Below are 22,306 nucleotides of genomic sequence, written 5' to 3' on the forward strand. Positions count from 1 at the left end.
TTCCTCTCAAGGGAATTAAAAGTATATGACCCAACCACCAGTTTTGTAACAGAACTGTGAACCTTCAATGTCAATGAAGTTAAAGACCAATAAAGTGATTTCTATTAATATTCTGGAGGGAAGGCAATAAGATTTATAGAGCTAAAACTAGTTCTGAGAGCTTTTGTGATATGTCGGTATTGTTGATTACTATTTTCCACTGTGAGAGTTGGCCTTGTGGATCACCTCTCTTTAATTCAGAAGTTCACTTTCTAATTCTGGTCAGCTTCTGGGAGACATTTATGCAAAAGTAGGACCTCTTTCTGCTGAGAAACAGCTTAAAGAACAGGAATCTGTAGCCCCCCAAGGAACCAGGGCCATGTCTAATTCCCACCTGTGTATTCTCTCCCAGTCTTAGTTCAGTGCTCTGCTCACAGTAAATGCTTAATAAATACTGTTATCTCTATGGCACCTGTGCCATTGAGTGACTTTTGAGGTAATCTTTAGCGATCCATCACAATTTCCCCTGAGTAAGATGTGCCTCTTGTTCGTTTGTTTTCTGCTCTCCCTCTCCTTCCTTACTTTCCCACTTGATTTGTCTTCTCTTTTTTTCTTGTCTTTCCCATTTTCCTTTTCCCCACTACCAAACAAATCTTGTAGTTGCCAGTGCCCTAATATGGCATGCCAGGCCTACGGGGCTGCAGAACTCTGTCTTCAATGCACAGAAATATAAGTGAGAAGCAGCATGGCATAGTGGATAGAGCACGGGCCTGGGAGTCAGAAGGTTATGGGTTCTAATTCCGACTCCACCACTTGTCTGCTCTGTGACCTTGGGCAAGGCACTTCACTTCTCTGGGCCTCAGTTACCTCATCTGTAAAATGGGGATTAAGACTGTGAGCCCCACATGGGACAGGGACTGTGTCCAACTCGACTTGCTTGTCTCCACCCTGGTGCTTAGAGCAGTGTCTGGCACATAGTAAGCACATAACAAATACCATACGTATTATTAGTTATTATGAGTGAATGCACATGAAAGTCATTATATAAATCGAAGGCATTAGGACCATTTGATTATGAACACTAATGGCTAAGGCAAGCCTCATGGGCTAGTGGAAGAAGCATGGCCCTGGGACTCAGGAGACCTGGGTTGTAGTCCTGGCTCTGATATTTGTATGCTTTGTGATCATAGTTAAGTGACAACTTCTCTGTTCCAACTGAATAATGGGGATGAAATACCTGTTCTTCATTCCCTTAGCTGTGAGGTCCATTTGGGTAGAAGCTGTGTCTTACATGATCATCTTGTGTGTACCTTAGTAATTTCTACAGTGTTTGACATATACAAAGTGGTTAACAAATATGGAAATTGCCATTATAATTAATATTATTATTAATAATAATCATCATCATCATTTTGTCTTTTTTCTCTCATAGCTCCTTCTTCAATTGCTTTGATCCAGGCTAAAGAAATAACAAGATACAGTGTTGCGTTAGCTTGGTTAGAGCCTGATAGGCCAAATGGAGTCATCTTGGAGTATGAAGTCAAATATTATGAGAAGGTATCAATAATTAAAAGGAAAAATGATGGCTAATTGTTATTTATTTATTTATTTGACATCCTCTAGACTATAAGCTTGTTGTGGGCAGGGAATGTGTGTATTGTACTCTCCCCTCAAGCAGTCAGTATAACGCTCTGCACCCAGTAAGTGCACAATAAATGCTGTTAAAGCTAGTTCATTTTCAGGCAATGTATATTTGGCTTCACAGTCATATCCAGTTGCAGAGTTCAAATGTTTGAATAGTACATTAACAATCAGAATAATATACTGCATCTAATATGGTTGTTTTCTTTTTTTCCCTTAAATTATTATAAATGGAATTCTAAGCTATTACTGAAAGGGCATTATACTTTAAATCGATAGAACCAAGAGAAATCCAGAGCCTCCACTTATAGCTTAGGGTAATAAGTGGAAGCCATGAAAAGTGATTATAGTCATATAGTCATATAGTCATAATATCTGTTTAAGTTGATACCTGCTGCTCAGAATGATTGTGTGGGTTTAATAGCTTTGGAGAAAAAAATAATGAAAATAAAATTTACATTCATCAGACTTGCTCAGAGAAAAACAGTAGTTTCAAATAATTTGCCTGTATAAATATAGGATGTTGAAAATTGATTTTTGTTTTTAAGTTGTATGAAAAAGATCAAGTTGCTCTTCTCTTTTGAGATCATCCCATTGGAGAAGGGCAGTATATTGTCTTTGAAAATAGATTGCAATATTTTCTGGAACAATTTCTAGCCCAAAAGGAAGACTTTACAACAACAATTTTTAGCAGTCATGTCTTGGGGGTAGAGGGAAGAAAAGCCAAACTTATAACCTTGTTTGGTCTCAAAAAGAGAGGTACTGAAGATCAGAATTTTTGCTAGTGGTTTCCAGTGGCCCATATTAAAAATGCTCATTGACACCTGAATTTCTAGGGTCTTTTCTAGCCAACCTAATGCAATCAAGAGCATATGTGAGATATTTTGAAACACTCTGTCTCCATCTACTTCCAGGCCCCCAATCCATTGTCTAAATCAAATGATTCCAGCAATTTTCACAATGCACTGAGAATTTTTTCTTCATTCTTTCCCTCATCCTTTCTTGTGATAGGATCAGAATGAACGCAGCTACCGAATTGTTAGGACAGCATCCAGAAACACTGATATCAAAGGCCTGAATCCTTTGACTTCCTATGTATTTCATGTGCGGGCCCGGACCGCAGCCGGATATGGAGATTTCAGCGAACCGTTTGAATTCACAACCAACACAGGTAACTGATTTCTTACATTTAGAAAGGAAAATCTCTCTAAATTGATTACAGTGACCTTACCCTAGCTTCACTACTCTTCTAAGTATGCAGTGAGATTAGTCTTTGCTTACTTCCTTGAAGTTGGTATTGACTCCAAATTCTCCCACATAGTGTATGACCCGCAAACACGGGTCTGTTGTGACTGATTCAATAAATATGAGGTTAACCACACATCTTGGCCTAAGAATCATTCAGCGGCATGTATGTTTCAGTGTGTTTCTGAAAAACCAGAGACTCTGTCATTCAGTGTAATTTTTTCATCCAGGGTCAGCTTTTGAAATTCTTAAATCTAGTCTGTGTTATTACTCTAACAAATATATTCATCTAAAAGAAGAGGGAACACTTTGCCATTTATGCTTTTGAAATAGTTTGATATAAACAAAAGGATTCCTGGCCACCATTCTTTCCCAGGTATTTTGAACCCTTCCACACTAAATTCAGTGTATTGCTAATTAGCCTCCCTAAGCAGAAGGTGTGAAAAAAACATTTTTTCCCTTTCACAAGCTGTTTAAATCGGGCCAGGTCAGACCAGTCTTTTTTAACATACCTTGGGGATGAAGTGACAAATCTCAAAATATGGCAAAGCTGGTCAAGGGTGAATATTTAGGGACTACTTGCTCAGCAGGACTTCCCTTTTGTTACGAGCATCTGGGGATACAATTCAGTGGGCATCAAAATAACCATGAAATACTTCATCAGAGGCTGGTCTAAGGTGAGAGACAGAAGGAGCGAGAAATGGTCCTTGTTCTTAGCAAGCTGAAGTTTTCCAAATCATCACGAAATAGAATGTCTTCATTAGGGCCTCCTAGAAATTGAATTTGGTGAAGGCTCATGAGAGGCTCAGAGTAGTAGTCTGCAAAATGGTCTCTGCAAATTAGATTGAAATACTTTTTACCCAATCCTATCCCTTATGTCCTTAATGTTGATAGATGTTGCTAAACAGAAGAAGAAAAGTGTGCCTGATGGTAACTTTTTTTGTTCGTAGTCCCTTCACGAATCATTGGAGATGGTACCAATTCCACAGTGCTTCTGGCTTCAGTTGCAGGCAGTGTTGTTCTGGTAGTCATTCTCATTGCTGCATTTGTCATCAGCAGAAGGTAAGACCCTTTTTTTCATTTTCTTTCTCTTTCTCCTTCTCTTCTTCCCTCCCCCTTTCCCTTTTCCTGTTCTTCAACCTATTTTAAGAAGGATCTTTGGGCCTTCTCCAAGCAAAGCTTGATTAGCATCCAAAACATTGGATTTGCATTACACAGTCTCTCCCTTGGAGCCCTAGTTTTTCTAGTGTTAGTACCCAGCAGGGTGAAACTATGCACTGTCAACTGCAAAGTAGAATCTGGTAATCTGCAGTGGAGAAACAAGCCAGTCAGTAATTTCTGAACCCTGTGATTTGGTGTTGATTATAATGCAGAGTGAATCTTCCTAGCCTGGTTACGCTATTCATAATAAAAAAAGAAGCTGTGCTGGAAGACTTTTACCTTCTTGAATGTATTTTGTATCAGTGCCCTTCATTAGCCAAAATGATGGGGTCTGGCCCAGCCCAAGCTCCTTGCAAGCTGAAACCCATCTCTTTTTGGTTGGGACAAGTTGGCCTAACCTGACTACTGTTTTCTCTTCATCAACTAAGATAGGGAAGCAGTGGGACCTAGAGGATAGAGTCCGGACATGGGAGTTGTAAGGACCTGGGTTCTAATCCCAGCTCTACCACTTGTCTGTTGTATGACCTTGGGCAAATCACTTCACTTCTCTGTGCCTCAGTTATCTCATGTAAAATGCGTGGCTCAGTGGAAAGAGCACGGGCTTTGGAGTCAGAAGTCATGGGTTCGAATCCCGGTTCTGCCACTTGTCAGCTGTGTGACTGTGGGCAAGTCACTTAACTTCTCTGTGCCTCAGTTACCTCATCTGTAAAATGGGGATTAAGACTGTGAGCCTCATGTGGGACAAGCTAATTCCCCTGTGTTTACCTCAGCGCTTAGAACAGTGCTCTGCATATAGTAAGCGCTTAACAAATACCAACATTATTATTATTATTAAAATGGGATTAAGACTGTGGGCCTCATGTGGAACAGGGACTGTGTTCTACCCGATTAGCTTCTATCTACCCCAGCCCTTAGTAAAATGCCTGGCACATAGTAAGCCCTTAACAGATGCCATAAAAAAATGAATAAATAAAAAGAAGAGGTATACTAATCAAACTTATCTAGGGACTCTCCTCTTAGATTCTAAACTCCTTGAGTGAAGAGATTACTTCTATTTTTTGTTTCCTATAATCCAGACACTAAGTGCTAAATAAATACTGATGATATTGAATCTGGTGCTAAGTATGAGAGAAGTCGGGGAGAGTCACATGTCTGGAACTGGTCATCTGTTCTGTTGGGGTTGGCAATTCCAGTGTGAGTGTTGAGAATGCCACCAATTTGTGAATTAATCCTTTTCCATGACTGGGTAGTGACAACACATGCTAATATAAATACAGAATAAATAGTAAATAATGATACCTGCGGTGTTACTTTAATCACTTGTTATGTGCCAGGCACTATACTGAGAACTGGGGTAGATGCAAGATTATCAGGTTGGGTGCAGTCCCTGTCCCACATGGGGCTCACAGTTTAAAGGGAGTGTAAAACGATAAAAAAAAAAATGAGTTAGGGGAGTTGTATGTGCTTTGCTTTTTTATTATTTATTTTTTGGTTGGTTTTCAAGCGGCTTTTGGGAAACAGCCTTCCCATCCCGTGATCAGTATGGGCTTCTTCTGTATTTGTCATCATATGTAGAAAGAGGATGCATGGGGTTATGGAATCTCAACACTGAAAAGCGGCTCCCAGAAAATGGGAATCTGACTTTGTATGGAAGGTGGACAATGACCTGTTCCTTTGTGGCTCATACAATTGGCTTATCCTGGCCAGATTTACTCTTGCTTTATTCCATTTCATTTAAAATGGTCTAAACCCCAGCCACATAATCAGCTGCAGATAGACATTCATTGTAGTGGTTTTGGGGGTGTTTAGCTTAAAGCATTCATGCTGGCAGGAAGAAAGGGAAAAATGAACATATGAAAATGTAATGCAGAGAGACAGGTTTATTAAAAGCCATTCCTACAGAAAAGAACATTATCTAGCATGACGACTTAATTTCCTTTCTGCTTTTATTGATCACTTTATTATTTAAGGCAGGATTGATAGTGGGGTGCATCGGATTTCTAATTATGAGTCGCCACCTTGGAGATTGAGCCTGTGGTGAAGCAATGGGATGATTCCTTTCCCTCCTCCACCATAAAAATAAAAATTGTCACTTCCCAAGGCTGATAAACACTGCTTGGTGATTGGCCCTCAATGGATCACTTTTTAGAAAATGAAATGTCAACCCCTTGCCCCCATATTGATTCTTCTTTAGTATCAGCCATAAAGCTGTCAAAGGAAAGGCTGCCCGGAGCCAGGTAGCTGACAGGCTCCCTGTGGCTGATGCACAGGAAACCAATTCTTCTCTCCGTTCTGGCTGTCCGTTTCGTTATCTCAGTGCAGGAGTGCTTAAATGGAACAAGAACAGGTAAAGAGCCAATGGGTAATGGGGACAAAAGTCTGGCCCTAGCCTTAGTGGGAATGGGAACAAAAGGGGGTAAAAGGATAAGGGGTTCCACGATGTCTCTCAGATGTGTCTCCTTTGGTTTCAGGAGGAAATAGACAGAACAAAGCCAGGAAAATGCTAAGTAGCTCAACTTGAACAATGCCCTTTGCTGAATGTCCTACTTCTTGTGAATGTGCAATTTCTTGGACTACTTATGAGGATAGCAGCCATGAGTTTTACTGGTTGGCTATCGAGCATTAGACCCGGGCATAATAGGAACAAATTCTTTAAAGCTGTCGTGGTATTTGTAATCTTGTTGTTTCTGCGAGGGCCCAAACTGGAATCGAGTTTGTGGTATACATGTTCATGGAAGTATAAGTTGTAGTAAAGGAAGATGGTGACAATCTTTTTGTGATTTGGTTGGAGGTTAAATTCTTTGTGGCACTGAGAAACCATTAATTTATGACAAACTGATCTACTTGTACTCCTTCCTTGAGTGAATTACTTATGCTTCTTTGAAAGACTATGAACACAAAAGAATGAAATCCCTAAATATCCACTTTAAATGACTCTGATGGTGTCATGTAAATTAGAGGGCAGCTGGAAGCCTGAGTATGTCTAAATAGGCTTTTCCAATTGTTGTGCTTAATTCCAACGATTTCAAACGTGAACTTATAAAGAACGTATTTAAAACTTCAGGGGCAGACACAGGGAAGGAAAAAGAAAAATGGCTTTTATGACTCCTCACTAGTAAATTACTTAAATCCTCAAAAATGTCCTGTAGGAGCAATTCTTGTTATTAGATTGCTTTTCCTTCTTTAATATGCTCTTCAGTTGAATAAATTGCCTACCTTCTACTAATTAGTTTTGGAACAGTGAACCACATCAATCAAGCCTTCTGCATGCGCCCCAAAGTTAGCACTTTAATCAAAGGCGGCTTCACCCTCATGCCCCCTCTTTCCCCATTTTCGTTTTGTTTGTGAATAGTCAAGGTGCCCTGAGCAACACACTGGTTAGGGGGAGATAGGGTGGAATTTTCTCTTTTTCATGATATTTGTTAAGCGCTTACCATGTGCCGGGCACTGAATTAAGTACTGTACTTGCTACTATACCACATATACCCACTAATGCCCCTATCATATTGCATGTGAAGGTTTGGGGAGGAATCCCTCTCTCCTTTGGAGAGCAGCATGGTGTAATGGATGGACCACGGGCCTGGGAGTCAGCAAATAATGGGATCTAATCCCGACTTGTCTGCTGTGAGACCATGTTCAAGTCACTTCACTCCTCTGGGCCTCAGTTACTTCATCCATAAAATGGGGGTCGAGACTGTGAGTTCCACATGGGACAGGTCCTGTGTCCAACCTGATTCACCCAGCACTTAGTACAGTGCCTGGCACATAGTAAACGTGAAACAAATACCATCATCATCATTATTATTATTATTACAGGTGAGCCTCTCTTTCTGGCCCCTGCAGTTGTGAGAGCTCTATATTCCCTTCCTTAGCACCACCTCCACTTCCCCCCACCACCAGCACCGCCCCCTTCCCCTTACTCCCTCCTCACAGCCCCCAACCTTTACTCACCACCCAAATCCCTATAATTACAAAATTCTAACTGGCGACAAAGGTTTCCTTCCGTCATTCAGGTGAGTTGCCTCTGAATGTCAATTTATCCTCGACTCCTCTGTCTGCTGTTTAGGTTCCCCATGGCTCACTGACTGAATAATGAGTTTCCAGGGGGTTCTCTTTCCAGGACAATAAGAGACTGCAGTGTTCCACCATGAGGCAGGGAGGAAAGGTCATCAGGTGACAAAAGGTAGAACTGGAAGTAGAGAATTTTAGGTTTGACGGTATTATTAAAAGCTAATAAGCCACAATTAGTGTTTAAACAGTAATCCCTGTGTTTCCTTTTTAACATGCCCTGGAACCCTTTTTTTGAAGTAACATAAAAGAGTTTTTAATAAGAAAATGTCACCACCAACTTAAGCCCATTTGCATTCATTTCCTCATCCCCATAGGTCTCAGGATGGTAGTGTTAGACCTAAAATGAAATATAACTTTGAATTAAAATTAAATAAGATCTTTCCCAGAATGAATTGGATCTATTTGAGGTAAAACAGTTAAAAATGAAAGCCCTACTCGAGCTAAAGGCCTGTGGCTATTTTCACTGGATACCTGACTTTTGTATGGGAATAGAGATATTTTTTGAGCAGCCAGTAGGTACAGTACCCTGTACTATGCCACTGAATTAAAGAAAAGTTGGGTCTCTTCCAATTTACCTGACAATTGAAACTCAGTATAGAATTTACCAGTCCTTGTATCTTTTTTTTAAAGGAAACAGGCTTAAATCTGTATTTAGATCTAGAGTGACTTTGAAGACATTCTTAAAATTTTAAATAACATTTTTAGTAGTTCTGATAAGATAATAATGTTGGTATTTGTTAAGTGCTTACTATGTGCAGATCGATTAGACTGTAAGCCCGTCAAACGGCAGGGACTGTCTCTATCTGTTGCTGACTTGTTCATCCCAAGCGCTTAGTACAGTGCTCTGCACATAGTAAGCGCTCAATAAATACTATTGAATGAACTTTTCTAAGCACTGGGGTATACAGGGTAATCAGGTTGTCCCACATGAGGCTCACAGTCTTCACCCCCATTTTACAGATGAGGGAACTGAGGCCCAGAGAATTGAAGTGACTTGCCCACAATCACACAGCTGACAAGCGGCGGAGCTGGTATTCGAACCCATGACCTCTGACCTCCAAGCCCGTGCTCTTTCCACTGAGCCACGCTGCTTCTCTATAAAATGAAAGTCCCACAGGAATTAAGAGCCATATCATAGCCTCTATGGACAACCATGGTTCTCTCTGCCATCAATAGGTTTTGTTTTACTTATACTTAATTATGTTTTTGTGTAGTTTCTTCATGATACTGCATTAGATTTATACAGACAGAGTTTCGGTCTCACTCATCCAAAGTTTAAAAAGCCTGTGGCTCCAAAAGAGCCAGAATTCCAGTTATCAAAATGAAAGCAGCATGACATAATGGATAGAGCACGGGCTTAGGAGTTAGAAGGTTGTGGGTTCTAATCCCAGCCCCACCACTTGTCTGCTGTGTGACTTGAGCAAGTCACTTAACTCCTCTGTGCCTCAGTTGCTTCATCAATAAAATGGGGATTAAGATTGTGAACCCCATGTGACACATGGACTAAGTCCAACTTGATTATCTTGTATCTACTCCAGCATTTAGTACAGTGCCTGACACGTAGTAAACATTCAACAAATGCCTTAAAAAAAGAGAAATATACAGGATTTATGGTTCGGCCTCCTGACCACTCAGTTTGTGACAGATCTGTTGCATTTCTTTCCCAGGTCTCTGTAAACAAGGGCATCACTTCTGAGCCACAGGGCTCAGAGGCAGAGGTGAGGCAGAGGAAAGATGTGCATTTAAAATGATAAGTACTAGACATAGAGGGATCACGTTATATCCATACTAGACTGAAAAGAGACTAGTTGAAAATTTGATGATTGAGTATGAAAGCAGATGAACAGCCACCTCTACATGGGAAAGCAATAGAGTGAGAGTGTAACAGCCCAGAGCAAACTACCTTGTCTGCATGGGAACCTGTCTTCAGTTGGGGCTACAGGCCAACCTCACACCTCGGTGTAGGTGGAGTGTTAGGCTCAAGAACTTTATACTCCTGACGATTTTCTAGCCAAGGATTTCAAAATGCTCTGAATTAATAGTCAACATCTGCTGACTCAGGATATGAAGTAGATGGAGTTGTTTTTTTCAAACAAAGAGCTTATAGGCATTCTGACTTCAATTCTTTGAAGCCAAGTAGCTGATTTTACTACTGGAACAAGCCTAGGAAGGAATGCTTTTTCCATCATTCTTCTAGTAAAAATGATAACGATGAAAATTTATTTATTTTTGATTTATCTATTCATTTATTTATGTTAATGTCTGTCTTCCCCTCTAGACTATGAGATCATTGTGGGCAGGAAGGTGTCAGTCTTTTTTTACATTTTACTCTCACAAACGCTTAGTACAGTACTTTGCATGCAGTAAGCACTCAATAAATAAAATTGAATGAATGTATGAATGAAAATCTAGCCTTAAAAAACTTACTGATACTGTTATTTGCACAAATGTCCCCCTCTATCCTGTTCTCTGTTACCCTCCATCTCTTGTTTTTGGGTTTTTTTTCTAATTTAGAACAGTGTAAATATCTTTCCTGACCCAAAATACTTGGTATCTGTAAGAATCATTATCATCATTATCATCATGAATGGTATTATTGAGCATATACTGTGTGCAGAACACTGTACTAAGCATTTGGGAGTGTACAATACAACAGATATGTAAGGCTCAAGTAAATTGCTTTCAGTTTTTAAAAAAGGGATTAGTAACATTTATTCATCCTGACCTAAAGATATATCTTATAGTCATCATAGACATGTGAAATCTTCCTGTAAAAAGGTAAAGGGAACCTCAAAATAAAATAAGGATTTAAAATTCTAGTGAATCATATTTTCTGTGAAAGTATATTTCTCTTTACCTGTTGGAAGAATTCTCACTTTGGGGATCTGTTTTCTCTCTGCTGAAACTGAATCACTAAAAGCTTCCGGCAGAGTAAAGAATGCAGTTCCCTGTTCTGTTTTAGGTGTTAATGATGTCATCAAGTAACCCAGATTAAAATTTTTGGTAGGTAAGAGCCTGGCTCTCGCCTTGACTTAATGTGGTAAGACATTTATTTTCCGCTGTAATAGTTTAATGCTTTTTTGCATTTCAACAGACGCAGTAAATACAGCAAGGCTAAGCAAGAAGCGGATGAAGAGAAACATTTGAATCAAGGTAAGAAGCCTTAGAGCTTGGGTTTTGTAATCTTATCCATAAAACATGCTCCATGTTTTATGTGAAGAAATGGAAAATGATATGCATTTCTGTTTTTCTTTGTGCAAGCCTCCAGATGATTCACTTCTAGTGGCTAGGCTTTTTTTTAAAATAGCTGCATGGGAGTATTTTTTAAGACTGCATGGGTGAGAAAAGGGAAATTGAATTTCTCCAGGAATCTCCCTATTTTTTTTTCCTAGTCTCACCTTGTTCCAACACAACAAGGGCATAATGTTGATTCATTCATCCACTGAAAGTTCTCTATATATTTTTGAAGATCGAAGTGGGACATGGATGTGGCTTCCATAAAGTGGGGCCATTTGTCCAGAAGTAGTGGGGAGAAAAGGCAGAAGAGCCGAGGAAGTTACATTGAGTGAGACATGTACAAGAAAGAGAGCAGAGGTGTACACTGTCTCCCTTCCTGTCTCATCAAAATGCTACTTAAACCTACATACCCCACACCCACACCCATATCTGCTCCTCCACCAAGGGAACTAGCTGCTTCATCTTGATGACATGTCTCCTAACTGCTCTATCTCCACACTTAGCCTCCAGTGCAAAGGATCAGCTTACTCATACACATTCTTACTCTCACCCAAACAGATTCACCCACCCACTCTCACATTCACAAAATGGCCAGACAACGAAGCAGCATCCTTCTATGGCATAACCATGGCTACTGAGCCCTTGTGCGGTATAAGTGAATAATCTCTGAAGAAGAGGGAGAGTGATATGCTTGTGAAACCTTCAGAATTGCGCAGAATTCTCCTGCTCTAGAATCCCATCTCTTCCAGATACTTCCACAGTCTTTCTACATCCAAGAGGCCTTCCCTTCTCTGTTGTCATTAGTATAAAGCAGCCAGTGAGTGAGTCACTGTTACCACACAGCACTTCTGAATCTTCTCTAAGATCTCAGACATCTCGCCATCTTGGTGCTGGCTCACACTAGCAATATTCACAGTAGTGAATACCCTATGTTGGTATAGCTGCTCCCGATAAGATCCCAAATGAGACATTTTGGGGATAGAAGGAAGAGTCAGACAGGCCTCTCAAAATTGCTGCTGTCTCATTGAAAGGTTGACTATTTTATCCGCACTATCAAGACATTTTCACTGTTATTTAATGTTTATCTTTGCAAAGCTCTGAACCAACTAGAGAGTCATTTGGGCTCCAGGTCTAGAATACTCACAATGAAAATTTAACATACAAAATGGTTTGAGGGTGGAGACTATATCTTTTACTTCTCTTGTAGTACCATGCTAAGCAACTAGTTGCCCCTCAGCAAATACAGTGAAAGAATGTGAACACCTTGTTTTTTTCCATTGCTGAGCCATTCCCAAACTAAATGTAGAAATAGGGAAACATATATCTTAGGTAATGTGGTAGACACAGCCAATATTTTCAAATAATGTCATACTTTTTACTCTTAGGGGTGAGAACCTATGTGGATCCTTTTACCTATGAAGATCCTAACCAAGCTGTCCGAGAATTTGCCAAGGAAATAGATGCCTCTTGCATCAAGATTGAAAAAGTCATTGGAGTTGGTAAGTGTTCAAATATTTATATTATTGCTGCAATAAACCTAGTTTAATATTTAATTTTTTACTAAGGTCTATGGATCCATGTGGCCAAGGAAGTACATTCTTTAAAGATAACCTTTAGTTGAAAATTTGAGTTTTCTCCAAATCTGAACTGGGCTGGACCAATGTTAACCACCTTTTGAACTTTAGCAGGAATTGAACAATACAGGTATTATCAATGTATTTGAAGCCTCACACCTCCAACGATAGTTTCAGTCTATACTTCACTCTGCTGCCTGAATTATCTTTCTGCAGAAACCCCCTGGGCATGTCACGCCCCTCTTCAAAAATCTCCAATGGTTGCCTATCAACCTTCACCTGAAGCAAAAACTCCTTATTCTTGGCTTCAAAGCTGTCCATCCTGGCCCCCTCCTACCTCACCTCCCTTCTCTCCTCCTACAGCCCAGCCCACACACTCCGCTCCTCTACCGCTAACCTCCTCACTGTGCCTCATTCCCACCTGTCTCGCCATCGACCCCTGGCCCACGTCCTACCTCTGACCTGGAATGCCCTTCCCCCTCACATCCACCAAACTAACTCTCTTCCCCTCTTGAAAGGCCTACTGAGAACTCAACTCCTCCAGGAGGCCTTCCCAGACTGAGCCCTCCCTTTTCCTCTGCTCCTCCTCCCCTCCCCATTGCCTCTACTCCCTCCCTCTGCCCTACCCCCATCCCCTCCCCATTGCACTTGTATGTATTTGTCCATATTTATTGCTCTATTTATTTTATTAATGATGTGCATTTATCTATGGTTCTATTTGTCTATTTTGATGGTAGTGATGCCTGTCTACTTGTTTTGTTGTCTGTCTCCCCTGTTTAGACTCTGAGCCCATTGTTGGGTAGGGATTGTCTCTATCTGTTGCTGAATTGTACTTCCCAAGTACTTAGTACCATGCTGTGCACACAGTAAGCGCTCAATAAATCCAATTGAATGAATGAATGATAGCTCAGAAATCCTGATATAGGCTGATTTCTTGATTGAGAGAGAATATTTCACCTCACCCCTTATTCAGGAAGGGGAAGGGAGAAATGGTGAACATAGGACAGGATGAAGTGAGGGAAGATCACCAGTATGCTTATCAACAGTTCTCAGTTTGGCAGGCTGATCCCTCGACCATTTTTAATTAATTCTTTTAATTCATTCAATCTATTCATTTATTCATTCAATTGTATTTATTGAGTGCTTACTGTGTGCAGAGCACTCTACAAAGCACTTGGAAAGTATAATTTGGCAACAAATAGAGACAATTCCTACCCAACAATGGGATCACAGTCTAGAAGATAATGGTGGTATCTGTTAAGTGCTTACTATGTCCCAAGCACTATACTAAGTGCTAGGATGGATATAACTACATTGAGTTGGGCACAGTCCCTGTCCTGCTTGGGACTCTGAGTCTTAATCCCCATTTTACAGATGAGGTAACTGAGGCACAGAGAAGTTAAATGACTTGTCCAAGGCCACACAGCAGACAAGTGGTGGAGCTGGGATTAGAACTCATGACTCTCTGACTCTCTAGCCCATGCTCTATCCACCATGCCATGCTGCTTCTTGAGCACTCACTGAACTAAGCACTTGGGAGAATACAATACAACAATAAACAGACACATTCCCTGCCCACAGCAAGCTTACAGTCTAGAGAGTGTATGAGTCTACCTAAAGATACCGCCCAACCCCAAAACCTCCTGGATTCAGGGACATGAATTAATCGTTTCCAAGCCCTAACATTCTGAATTGCACAAGAAATATAAGCAAATAAGTCTGTATGATTCAGGAGCTCACAAGTGAATTTTGGGAGATTTGTTCATCCCGGCTCTATCCAGACATAGTCTTTGAGCCCAGTTGCCTGATCTATATAGGAGAGAAAATGAAGAAAAGCCTGTTTACTCAGGGGATTATTATGATGTATTTCTGGCCACAAATGCATACTCATATGCCTATCTTAAATCAATTCTATTTGAGAAGAGGGTGGTGGCTGTATGCTCCAGTGGTTCTGCCAGGGTTGTAATTAGGTGCTACAGTGCTGCTTCTGCCTTTGAGATGCACCAGGAAGTTACGCAATTTGCAGCCATGGATGTTGCTAGCAATTGAGGACCAATTCCCCTCCCGGTTGTCTGAAAAGGAGAATATGGCAGAAGGCAGAGAAGAAGCATTCTGTCCCTCAACTCGTGTGACAGACACATTATTGGACTGTGGACCTTAAAGAAAAGAATTGAAGTCGATAGTCAGAAACGTACTAGTACATATATGGAGAGAGAGAAGCAGCATGACCTAGTAGCAAGATCCCGGGCTTAGGAGTCAGAGGTCATGGGTTCTAATCCCGGCTCTGCCACTTGTCAGCTATGTGAACTTGGGCAAGTCACTTCACTTCTCTGGGCCTCAGGTCCCTCATCTGTAAAATGGGGATGAAGACTGTGAGCCCAATGTGGAACAATCTGATTACCTCGTATCTATCCCAGCACTTAAAACAGTGCTTGGCACATAGTAAGTGCTTAACAAATGTCATCCTTATTATATAGTGTATATACATATAAAATTTTATGTACATTTTTCTACTGGAAAGTGCCAGTTAATCTTGGCCACATGGTCTTTCATATGTGTCTCCTGGACCTAGAGTATTGTCTCTTTCCCAAAGGTGAGTTTGGCGAAGTATGCAGTGGGCGTCTCAAAGTGCCTGGCAAGCGGGAGATCTGTGTGGCAATTAAGACTCTCAAAGCAGGGTATACGGACAAACAAAGGAGGGACTTCTTGAGTGAGGCCAGCATCATGGGGCAGTTTGACCACCCTAATATCATCCACTTAGAAGGCGTCGTCACCAAATGTAAGTAGGTCACTTCCGCGCGGCCGAGTTGGAAGTCACCGGAAAATTAAATCCTCATTTTTTTCCAGGGAAATGACAGATGGAGCAGATCTACTGATAGCTAATAGGAGGAAATCAGTGCAGCACAAGTCATTAATCTTGCAGACAGCTATAAATGGGTTGATGTTTCAACTGATACCCCCTATCTCTAGGCAATTTGTGCAAGAATGTACAGGGAAATGGATACATCAGGTTTCAGAGGTGCCAGGCCAGAGTTCAGATCGTGCCTAGCTAGTATTTAGTGTTACTTTTTAATCCACAGAACGAAATCTCATCATCCCTTTGCTAAAAATTTAAGATGCAGATGCAGGGAGACTTTACAGGCTACAGGACTCGCTAGTCCACTCTCTCTGATTTATGATTGAAGCTTAGCTCCTGTATACAGTAACACCTGGTTGGACCTTTCATTTTTAGTCCATTAACATTCACCGAGTCTATGAACTATGCCTCATTTAAAATACAACAGGGCTCAACAGATGCCATTTCCTAGCCAGAGCCGAAATGCGTCTGTGAGACTGGTAAGGCCCCGCTTCGTAAACTGCCACAGATACGGTGGGGTAGAGGCTGTTACTGTTTGTGATGGCCCAATTCCAGGGGCCGTACACAATCCTTGTGCAGAACTCGCTACAATTACTCCAAGTCAAGGATATTGTAAGCACAGAAGTATCTTTTCAACGAGGCCTAGGAAACACACGGCTCGTCTTATTAGCAGTGAAGTTGTGTGTGCATCATGCTATGTAGGATTCAAAGTTGCTGGTGACGGAGAGCTTGGCGGGATCAGGGAGTGAATGGAGGCAGGGGGGAGAGTTAAAGAAATGAGACATCTTAAAGGAAAGCATCCTTCATGATGAAAAATAACTATCATATAAGTTCTCTCCAACCAGACTTAAGCACTATAACTCTCCCTGTGACAGAGTCTTTAAAACAACACCTTGTTATGCAGCTGATATTTTGCTATGTTGGGGGATGTAATTAGAGTAGACTGTCCTCATGCATTAAGTTTTCAAGCCTGTTTTCAGAGAAAGGAATATTCTGTTGTTGTGCGTGGTCTGCGGAATGCTCCTAGCCCCTCGGTACTTTAATTAAAACGTAACAGCCCGTTTAAATACTTCTGCAGGTCTGTCCTCTAAAAAGGGGTCTCTGTTCAGCTGGTGGGTTTTTTTTTTTTGCCATAGACAGTGATTTTAATAGCACCTCTGGAAAGGAGAATTGCAACAGGGGGATCTTTGTATTCAAATCCCAGTGTGGCTCTAAAACCCATAGCTATTACAGCTGTAACTGTTATAAACGACTGGATGCATTTGCATAATGCAGTTGTCACTGAATTTAAAATGATTTAAAATTTCCACTGAGTAGGAGGGGGTGGGTCGTTCCCCTGCCTGCCATTCTCTGTCTGTCTCCTGCTGAGATGGAATTCTGGTGTAGACCAGCCTGGCTACTTGGGAACCGAGGATGTTCTGCGAAGATTGCCATTTAAGTAGACATTCATCTCACTTTCTCCTAAAGACTTGCAAAGCCTGTGATGAGTTTAATAAATTGAACATTACAATGCCTAAAAATTTGTGGTGGTGACACTTGCAGAGTTTCAGGAGGTGATGGAGATTATGAATTCATTACTGGATGAGTAACTTCATTTTATTGACAGGACTGTCATAAATTCCCTCCACCACCTCCCTTTTGTCCTCTGTTTCTCTCACCCTCCCTCTCTGTCCCCTTAACGCAAGCAGCTCCTGAGTAATGGAATTATGTGTTAATGTACTGAAAGAGAGAGTCACCCTTTCTTGTTAGTTGACAAAGTGTGTTTTGATGGCAGCAGGTTAATTAAATCTCATTTAGATGTATTTGTTCTGTCAAACGTCTCTAGTCACAGATGCAAAGGGTAAATTTAACTGGGATATATGCTGATCAGGTTAGAGGTTTCCATTTGTACTAATGGAGGCATTAGTGGATTTTTTTTCTTTTCAGCAACTATGTAAAGGGAGGGAAAAGAAAATGCCATTTATGCGTCTCTGTTTTTATCGTATAAAAAGTCTAACCATTGATTGCCTTCTGCAATCTAAAAGACAATAGTATCTACTGTGACATTGATCCCCAAATCCTAAAATTCTACTTCTAAAACAAAGAGCTCCACATTTCAAGTACGGAGGGTCTGGTGAGGAGAAAGTGGTTTGATGTAGAATAATGATGGGAGCTTTTGACGGTTGAACTGTTCCCAAGCCATCTTCCCTTACTGATTGTCAAAATGAAAACTGATGGCAAATGCAGAAAGGAAAGTGTAAACACTGTCTATGGGTCAAATGAGTATTTTGCCCTCCATCAAAGGCATGTTTATAGTGATGCTGGCCAAAAAAGTTGAAAATTGTTTTTGATGGAAGAGATTTTTAGATAGCCTAAATGAGAATGCAAGTTTCCATGGAAAAGAGGTAGTTTTAAGGCACTGAGTCTTGTGACAGAAACCAAGAAGCTGAAAAATGTAAGAAAAAGAAAGAAAAGTGGTTTGGAGTCGTTCTCTCCCCTCCCCCTTCTGCCCCCGGCCCCCCAACACCCGACTTTATACAGTAAGTTTTCTACTCTGTACTGTGCAAGTTCAGTGAAATGCTGCTACAGGATTCAATTCTGTACCTTACATGACACAGTCCATTGAATCACTTATCTGTTGGGCTTTTCGTGGTGTGTGGTAAATGGATGAGGTTTATTTATAGACAGCAGAGAAAAAAGGGAACAGATTCTGGTCCAAGAAATGCAAAGAGAAAGGCATTTATATTATGGATGTTTAGGACTAGAGCTATGAAAAATAACTGACAGAGTTTCATCTTCCTGAAAGTCAGGTTTTTCTAAATAAGAAAAAGAGCTCCAGTTTCTTTAATATCACACAGGTGTAACTTGGAGTTAAATATTTCTTTATCCTTAAAATGTTGGTGTTTCAATGGGTCTAGCCATCTTTTTCTCCCCATTCTTGTAGATGAACAATTATTTGTTCTCATGCTCCCGGGATACCGGAGGGCACTTATGCTAAAGACCTTGTCAACAAATCACCCAAAGGGTTAAGCTTCCAGATGGAGCTTCAACCTACACGTCCTTTTAATATTTCATTCCCAGCTTCCCACAGCTGAAGCATAAGCTTGGCTTCTTTTAATTAAATTAGATCGCACAAGACAGGTGTCTTGGCAGTAAAATTGTGTGTAGCCTATTTTTATCTCATTAACAGCAGTGTTCATCAAAGAATTGTGTTTTTCTTTCTGAAAACTCTAGGTAAGCCAGTAATGATCATAACCGAGTACATGGAAAATGGATCCTTGGATGCATTCCTGAGGGTATGTGATTGCTTCTTAATAAAACTAAGGATGTTTGTGCTTGGGAAACAAGGGTTCTTTGCGTTCCTTCTGTTTGACTGCATTTATTGACTTAGTCAAGAGGAAATACAAGGGTCAAGGTAATGTTTTAAAAAGAGGCTATTAAATAATACATGTTTAATCTAGTTTGCTTTTGATTTATTCTATCTCAGAGTGGCTGGTGAGTGCCATAGGTTCATTTCAACTGGACACATTTCATCTCTCACAGGGAAGCCAGAAACCACCCCTTGGGTTTTGCTCTTCAGTCTACCAATCAAGCAAAAAGTTAATCAATCATATTTAGTGAGCACTTACTTTTTTATTGTGTTTGTTAAGTGCTTGCTTTGTGCCAGGCACTGAACTAAGTACTGGGGTAAATTCAAGATAATCAGCTTGGACACAGTCCAGGTCTTACCATCTTGATCCCCATTTTACTGATGAGGGAACTGAGGCACAGAGAAGAGAAGTGACTTGCCCAAGTTCACCCAGTGGATAAGTGGCAGAGCCAGGGTTAGAACTCAGGTCCTCTGACTCCCAGGTCCTTGCTCTTTCCACTAGGACACACTGCTTCCGTGTGCAGAGCATGTGCTTGGGAGAGCATAAGAGTCCATAGATGTGATCCCTGCTCTCAAAAAGCTTACAGTCTAGGGGAGAGAGAGTCACAGAAATAAATGACAGGTAACAGAGAGCAGTGGTGTTCATGGATACATTCATAAATGCTATAATAATAATTGTGGTACTTATTAAATCCTTACAATATGCCAAGCACTGTTCAAACACTGGGGATTGTTCTAAGCTATAGTGGAGTAGAGAGAGTGAATATCCAAGTGCCTAGGTGATACAGCAGTCTGGAGTGTCAGTAGTGGGAGGGGGAAATTTACTAGGGGGTGAGAGATTAAAGAGAGATGGCCTTCTGGAGAACATACGATTTCCTAAAGGTTTCTAGTGAATCAGTGGCTCTGGTCAGAAATGCCAGAAAAGAGTGGTGGGTTTTATTTCACGTGAAGATATTGAAATGATACAACTTTTAATGTATCAAGTGATATTTCATTTACTAATCGTTAATAGAATTCTCCTTATTCCTTATCTCATACAGAAGAATGATGGCCGATTTACAGTCATACAGTTGGTGGGGATGCTTCGAGGCATTGGCTCGGGAATGAAGTATCTGTCCGATATGAGTTATGTGCATAGGGATCTAGCTGCCCGAAACATCCTGGTAAATAGTAACCTGGTCTGCAAAGTGTCCGATTTTGGCATGTCTCGAGTACTTGAGGATGATCCCGAAGCTGCTTATACGACAAGGGTAAGATTTGGAGTTTCTTTATTATTTCCTCTACGAGAAAAATGTAAGTGACTTAGTTTCTGGAGTCTCACACAGATTCTTAGCTTGCTTTTGAGCTACAGGTTTCTAGTCCTCCCAAAGCATACCCCCACTTCCTCTTTTCCTGATAACCCCCAAATGGCAAAGGGTTTGACATCCACTGGGGTATTTTATTTGGTGGAAACCTCCTCGGTGATATAACAAGATCTGTATAATTCACAGAAACAAAGGCAGGAGCAATTGCCAAGAATAGCTTCATTTTGACCATCTGCCCACACCAGGACCAGTATCCATTCTACTAAGTAGTAACTTGACAGAACCATTTCGGTTTTCCACCTCATCTCCCCGGCCAGTTTCCGGAGGAAGCTCTAATGGATGGGAAAATGTTTGAGAGAGTCAGCAAGAAGAGGAGATGAAAAAGACATGGATATGGGACGTGGCTAACCCAAACTTGTTCCTGAGACAGTAGGGCTCTGACATACTCACAGTTCTATTCCCTTCACTCACTCCTCTGTGATCTTGAGAAGAGGAAAGTAATAATTGCATCTGCCTTTGTTGAGAAAGGTTAACAAGGAGAGCCCTGCTTCGAATGAGCTGATAATTATGAAGATAGGGAGTATGGTATTAAGAGGAAGGAAAAGGCAGTAGTTAGGAAGAGAGAAGAACTCGATAAGGGGTGGAGAGGTTGTGCCTCTATTCAGAGCTCGCCAACACTTTGGAAACTTCCCCACTTTGCCAGGAGGTCAATGCTTGAAAAACATTGTGCTAATTGGGAATTCAACCCTGGATATAATATGAATTAGTCAACCCATGTACTTCACTTTGTTCTTTCCTTTATTCCCTCTTTTGGAGTTTTTGAGAGGGAATTTTTCTGATCTTTTAAAATGTTTTTGGACTAACTGAAGAAAAAAGCATTTTCCAATTGGTTTAGAAAGAAGATATTTGAGTATTGGATTTTTTCCACCTTTCCATTAAGGAAATGTTTTTCCCATTACTAATGGTCTGAATTTTATTGTTCAGAGATAAGCAGGGATTCAGGAACCACTAAGAGTTATCAGTACACATTTAATGACTAGCTGTCTTGGTTTTAGCAATTTCAATATAAAATACTAATGGAATAAACACAGCAGCTCATAAAAACATTTACTGACCGTAAAGACTAACACCATTAAAATTAACACGAAACAGAAAAAGTTACAGAATCTGAGTGTTTTTTTATATATACTTGCTAATATCCCACTGTTCTCCCAAGCACAGAGTGCATTTACCATACCCCATTTTTGTTCTTCTAGTTTCTAATTTTTCTGTTTCTTTTTCTTCCCAATTCACAGTTCAACTGTTTGGGAAAGAATTGTTCTAAACTAAATAAATCTAAATGTTAATACTAAAATGCTCTATTTTCTATAGCTAAAAAAATTGTGAGAAAAACATTGAAACATATACCCAATCAATCAATCAATCAATCACAGGTAGTCATTGAGCATTTACTGTGTGCAAAGTACTCTAAGAAGCACTTAGCAGAGTATACTGTAACAGAGTTGGTAGACACATTTCATGCCCACCAGGAGTCTAAGTCAAACTGCTAAAAGTTTAGGGAAATACATAAAGATAAGGTTGAAGTCACTGAAATGGTGAGATAAATAAAGTGCCATATTTCTAAGAACAAATTGCAGCAAATTGATGAAATTTTCATTATTCAGTAGTACATTGTTGTGTATTAATATCCATAAGGAAGTATACCTAGATGATACTCTTTAAAAACCTGATTTTAACGTGAATCGATTTCCCCAGATGGATGAGAAGGAAAGTTGATGATTAATTAAAAACACCTTGTACAGCAGCATAAACAAATAGGGAAAATTTTGGCACTGGATTAGTACAGTTAAAGAAAATCAAATAAACAGGATGAAGAGCTTGTGAATCA

The 22,306-nt window shown here is 40.5% G+C and overlaps 1 protein-coding gene across 1 annotated transcript in view; it reads left to right on the top strand.

The window, feature by feature from the left end:
* Positions 1-22,306, top strand: part of EPHA4 (EPH receptor A4) — a 146,923-nt gene that overhangs the window by 107,861 nt on the left and 16,756 nt on the right. The window contains 8 exon segments of the mRNA XM_001506000.4: positions 1,412-1,536; positions 2,632-2,791; positions 3,816-3,927; positions 11,192-11,250; positions 12,720-12,833; positions 15,502-15,687; positions 18,979-19,040; positions 20,155-20,364. Of these exon segments, the coding sequence (XP_001506050.2) occupies positions 1,412-1,536; positions 2,632-2,791; positions 3,816-3,927; positions 11,192-11,250; positions 12,720-12,833; positions 15,502-15,687; positions 18,979-19,040; positions 20,155-20,364 (1,028 nt within the window).

This window comes from Ornithorhynchus anatinus, chromosome 1, assembly GCF_004115215.2.
Source record: "Ornithorhynchus anatinus isolate Pmale09 chromosome 1, mOrnAna1.pri.v4, whole genome shotgun sequence".
NCBI lineage: Eukaryota > Metazoa > Chordata > Mammalia > Monotremata > Ornithorhynchidae > Ornithorhynchus > Ornithorhynchus anatinus.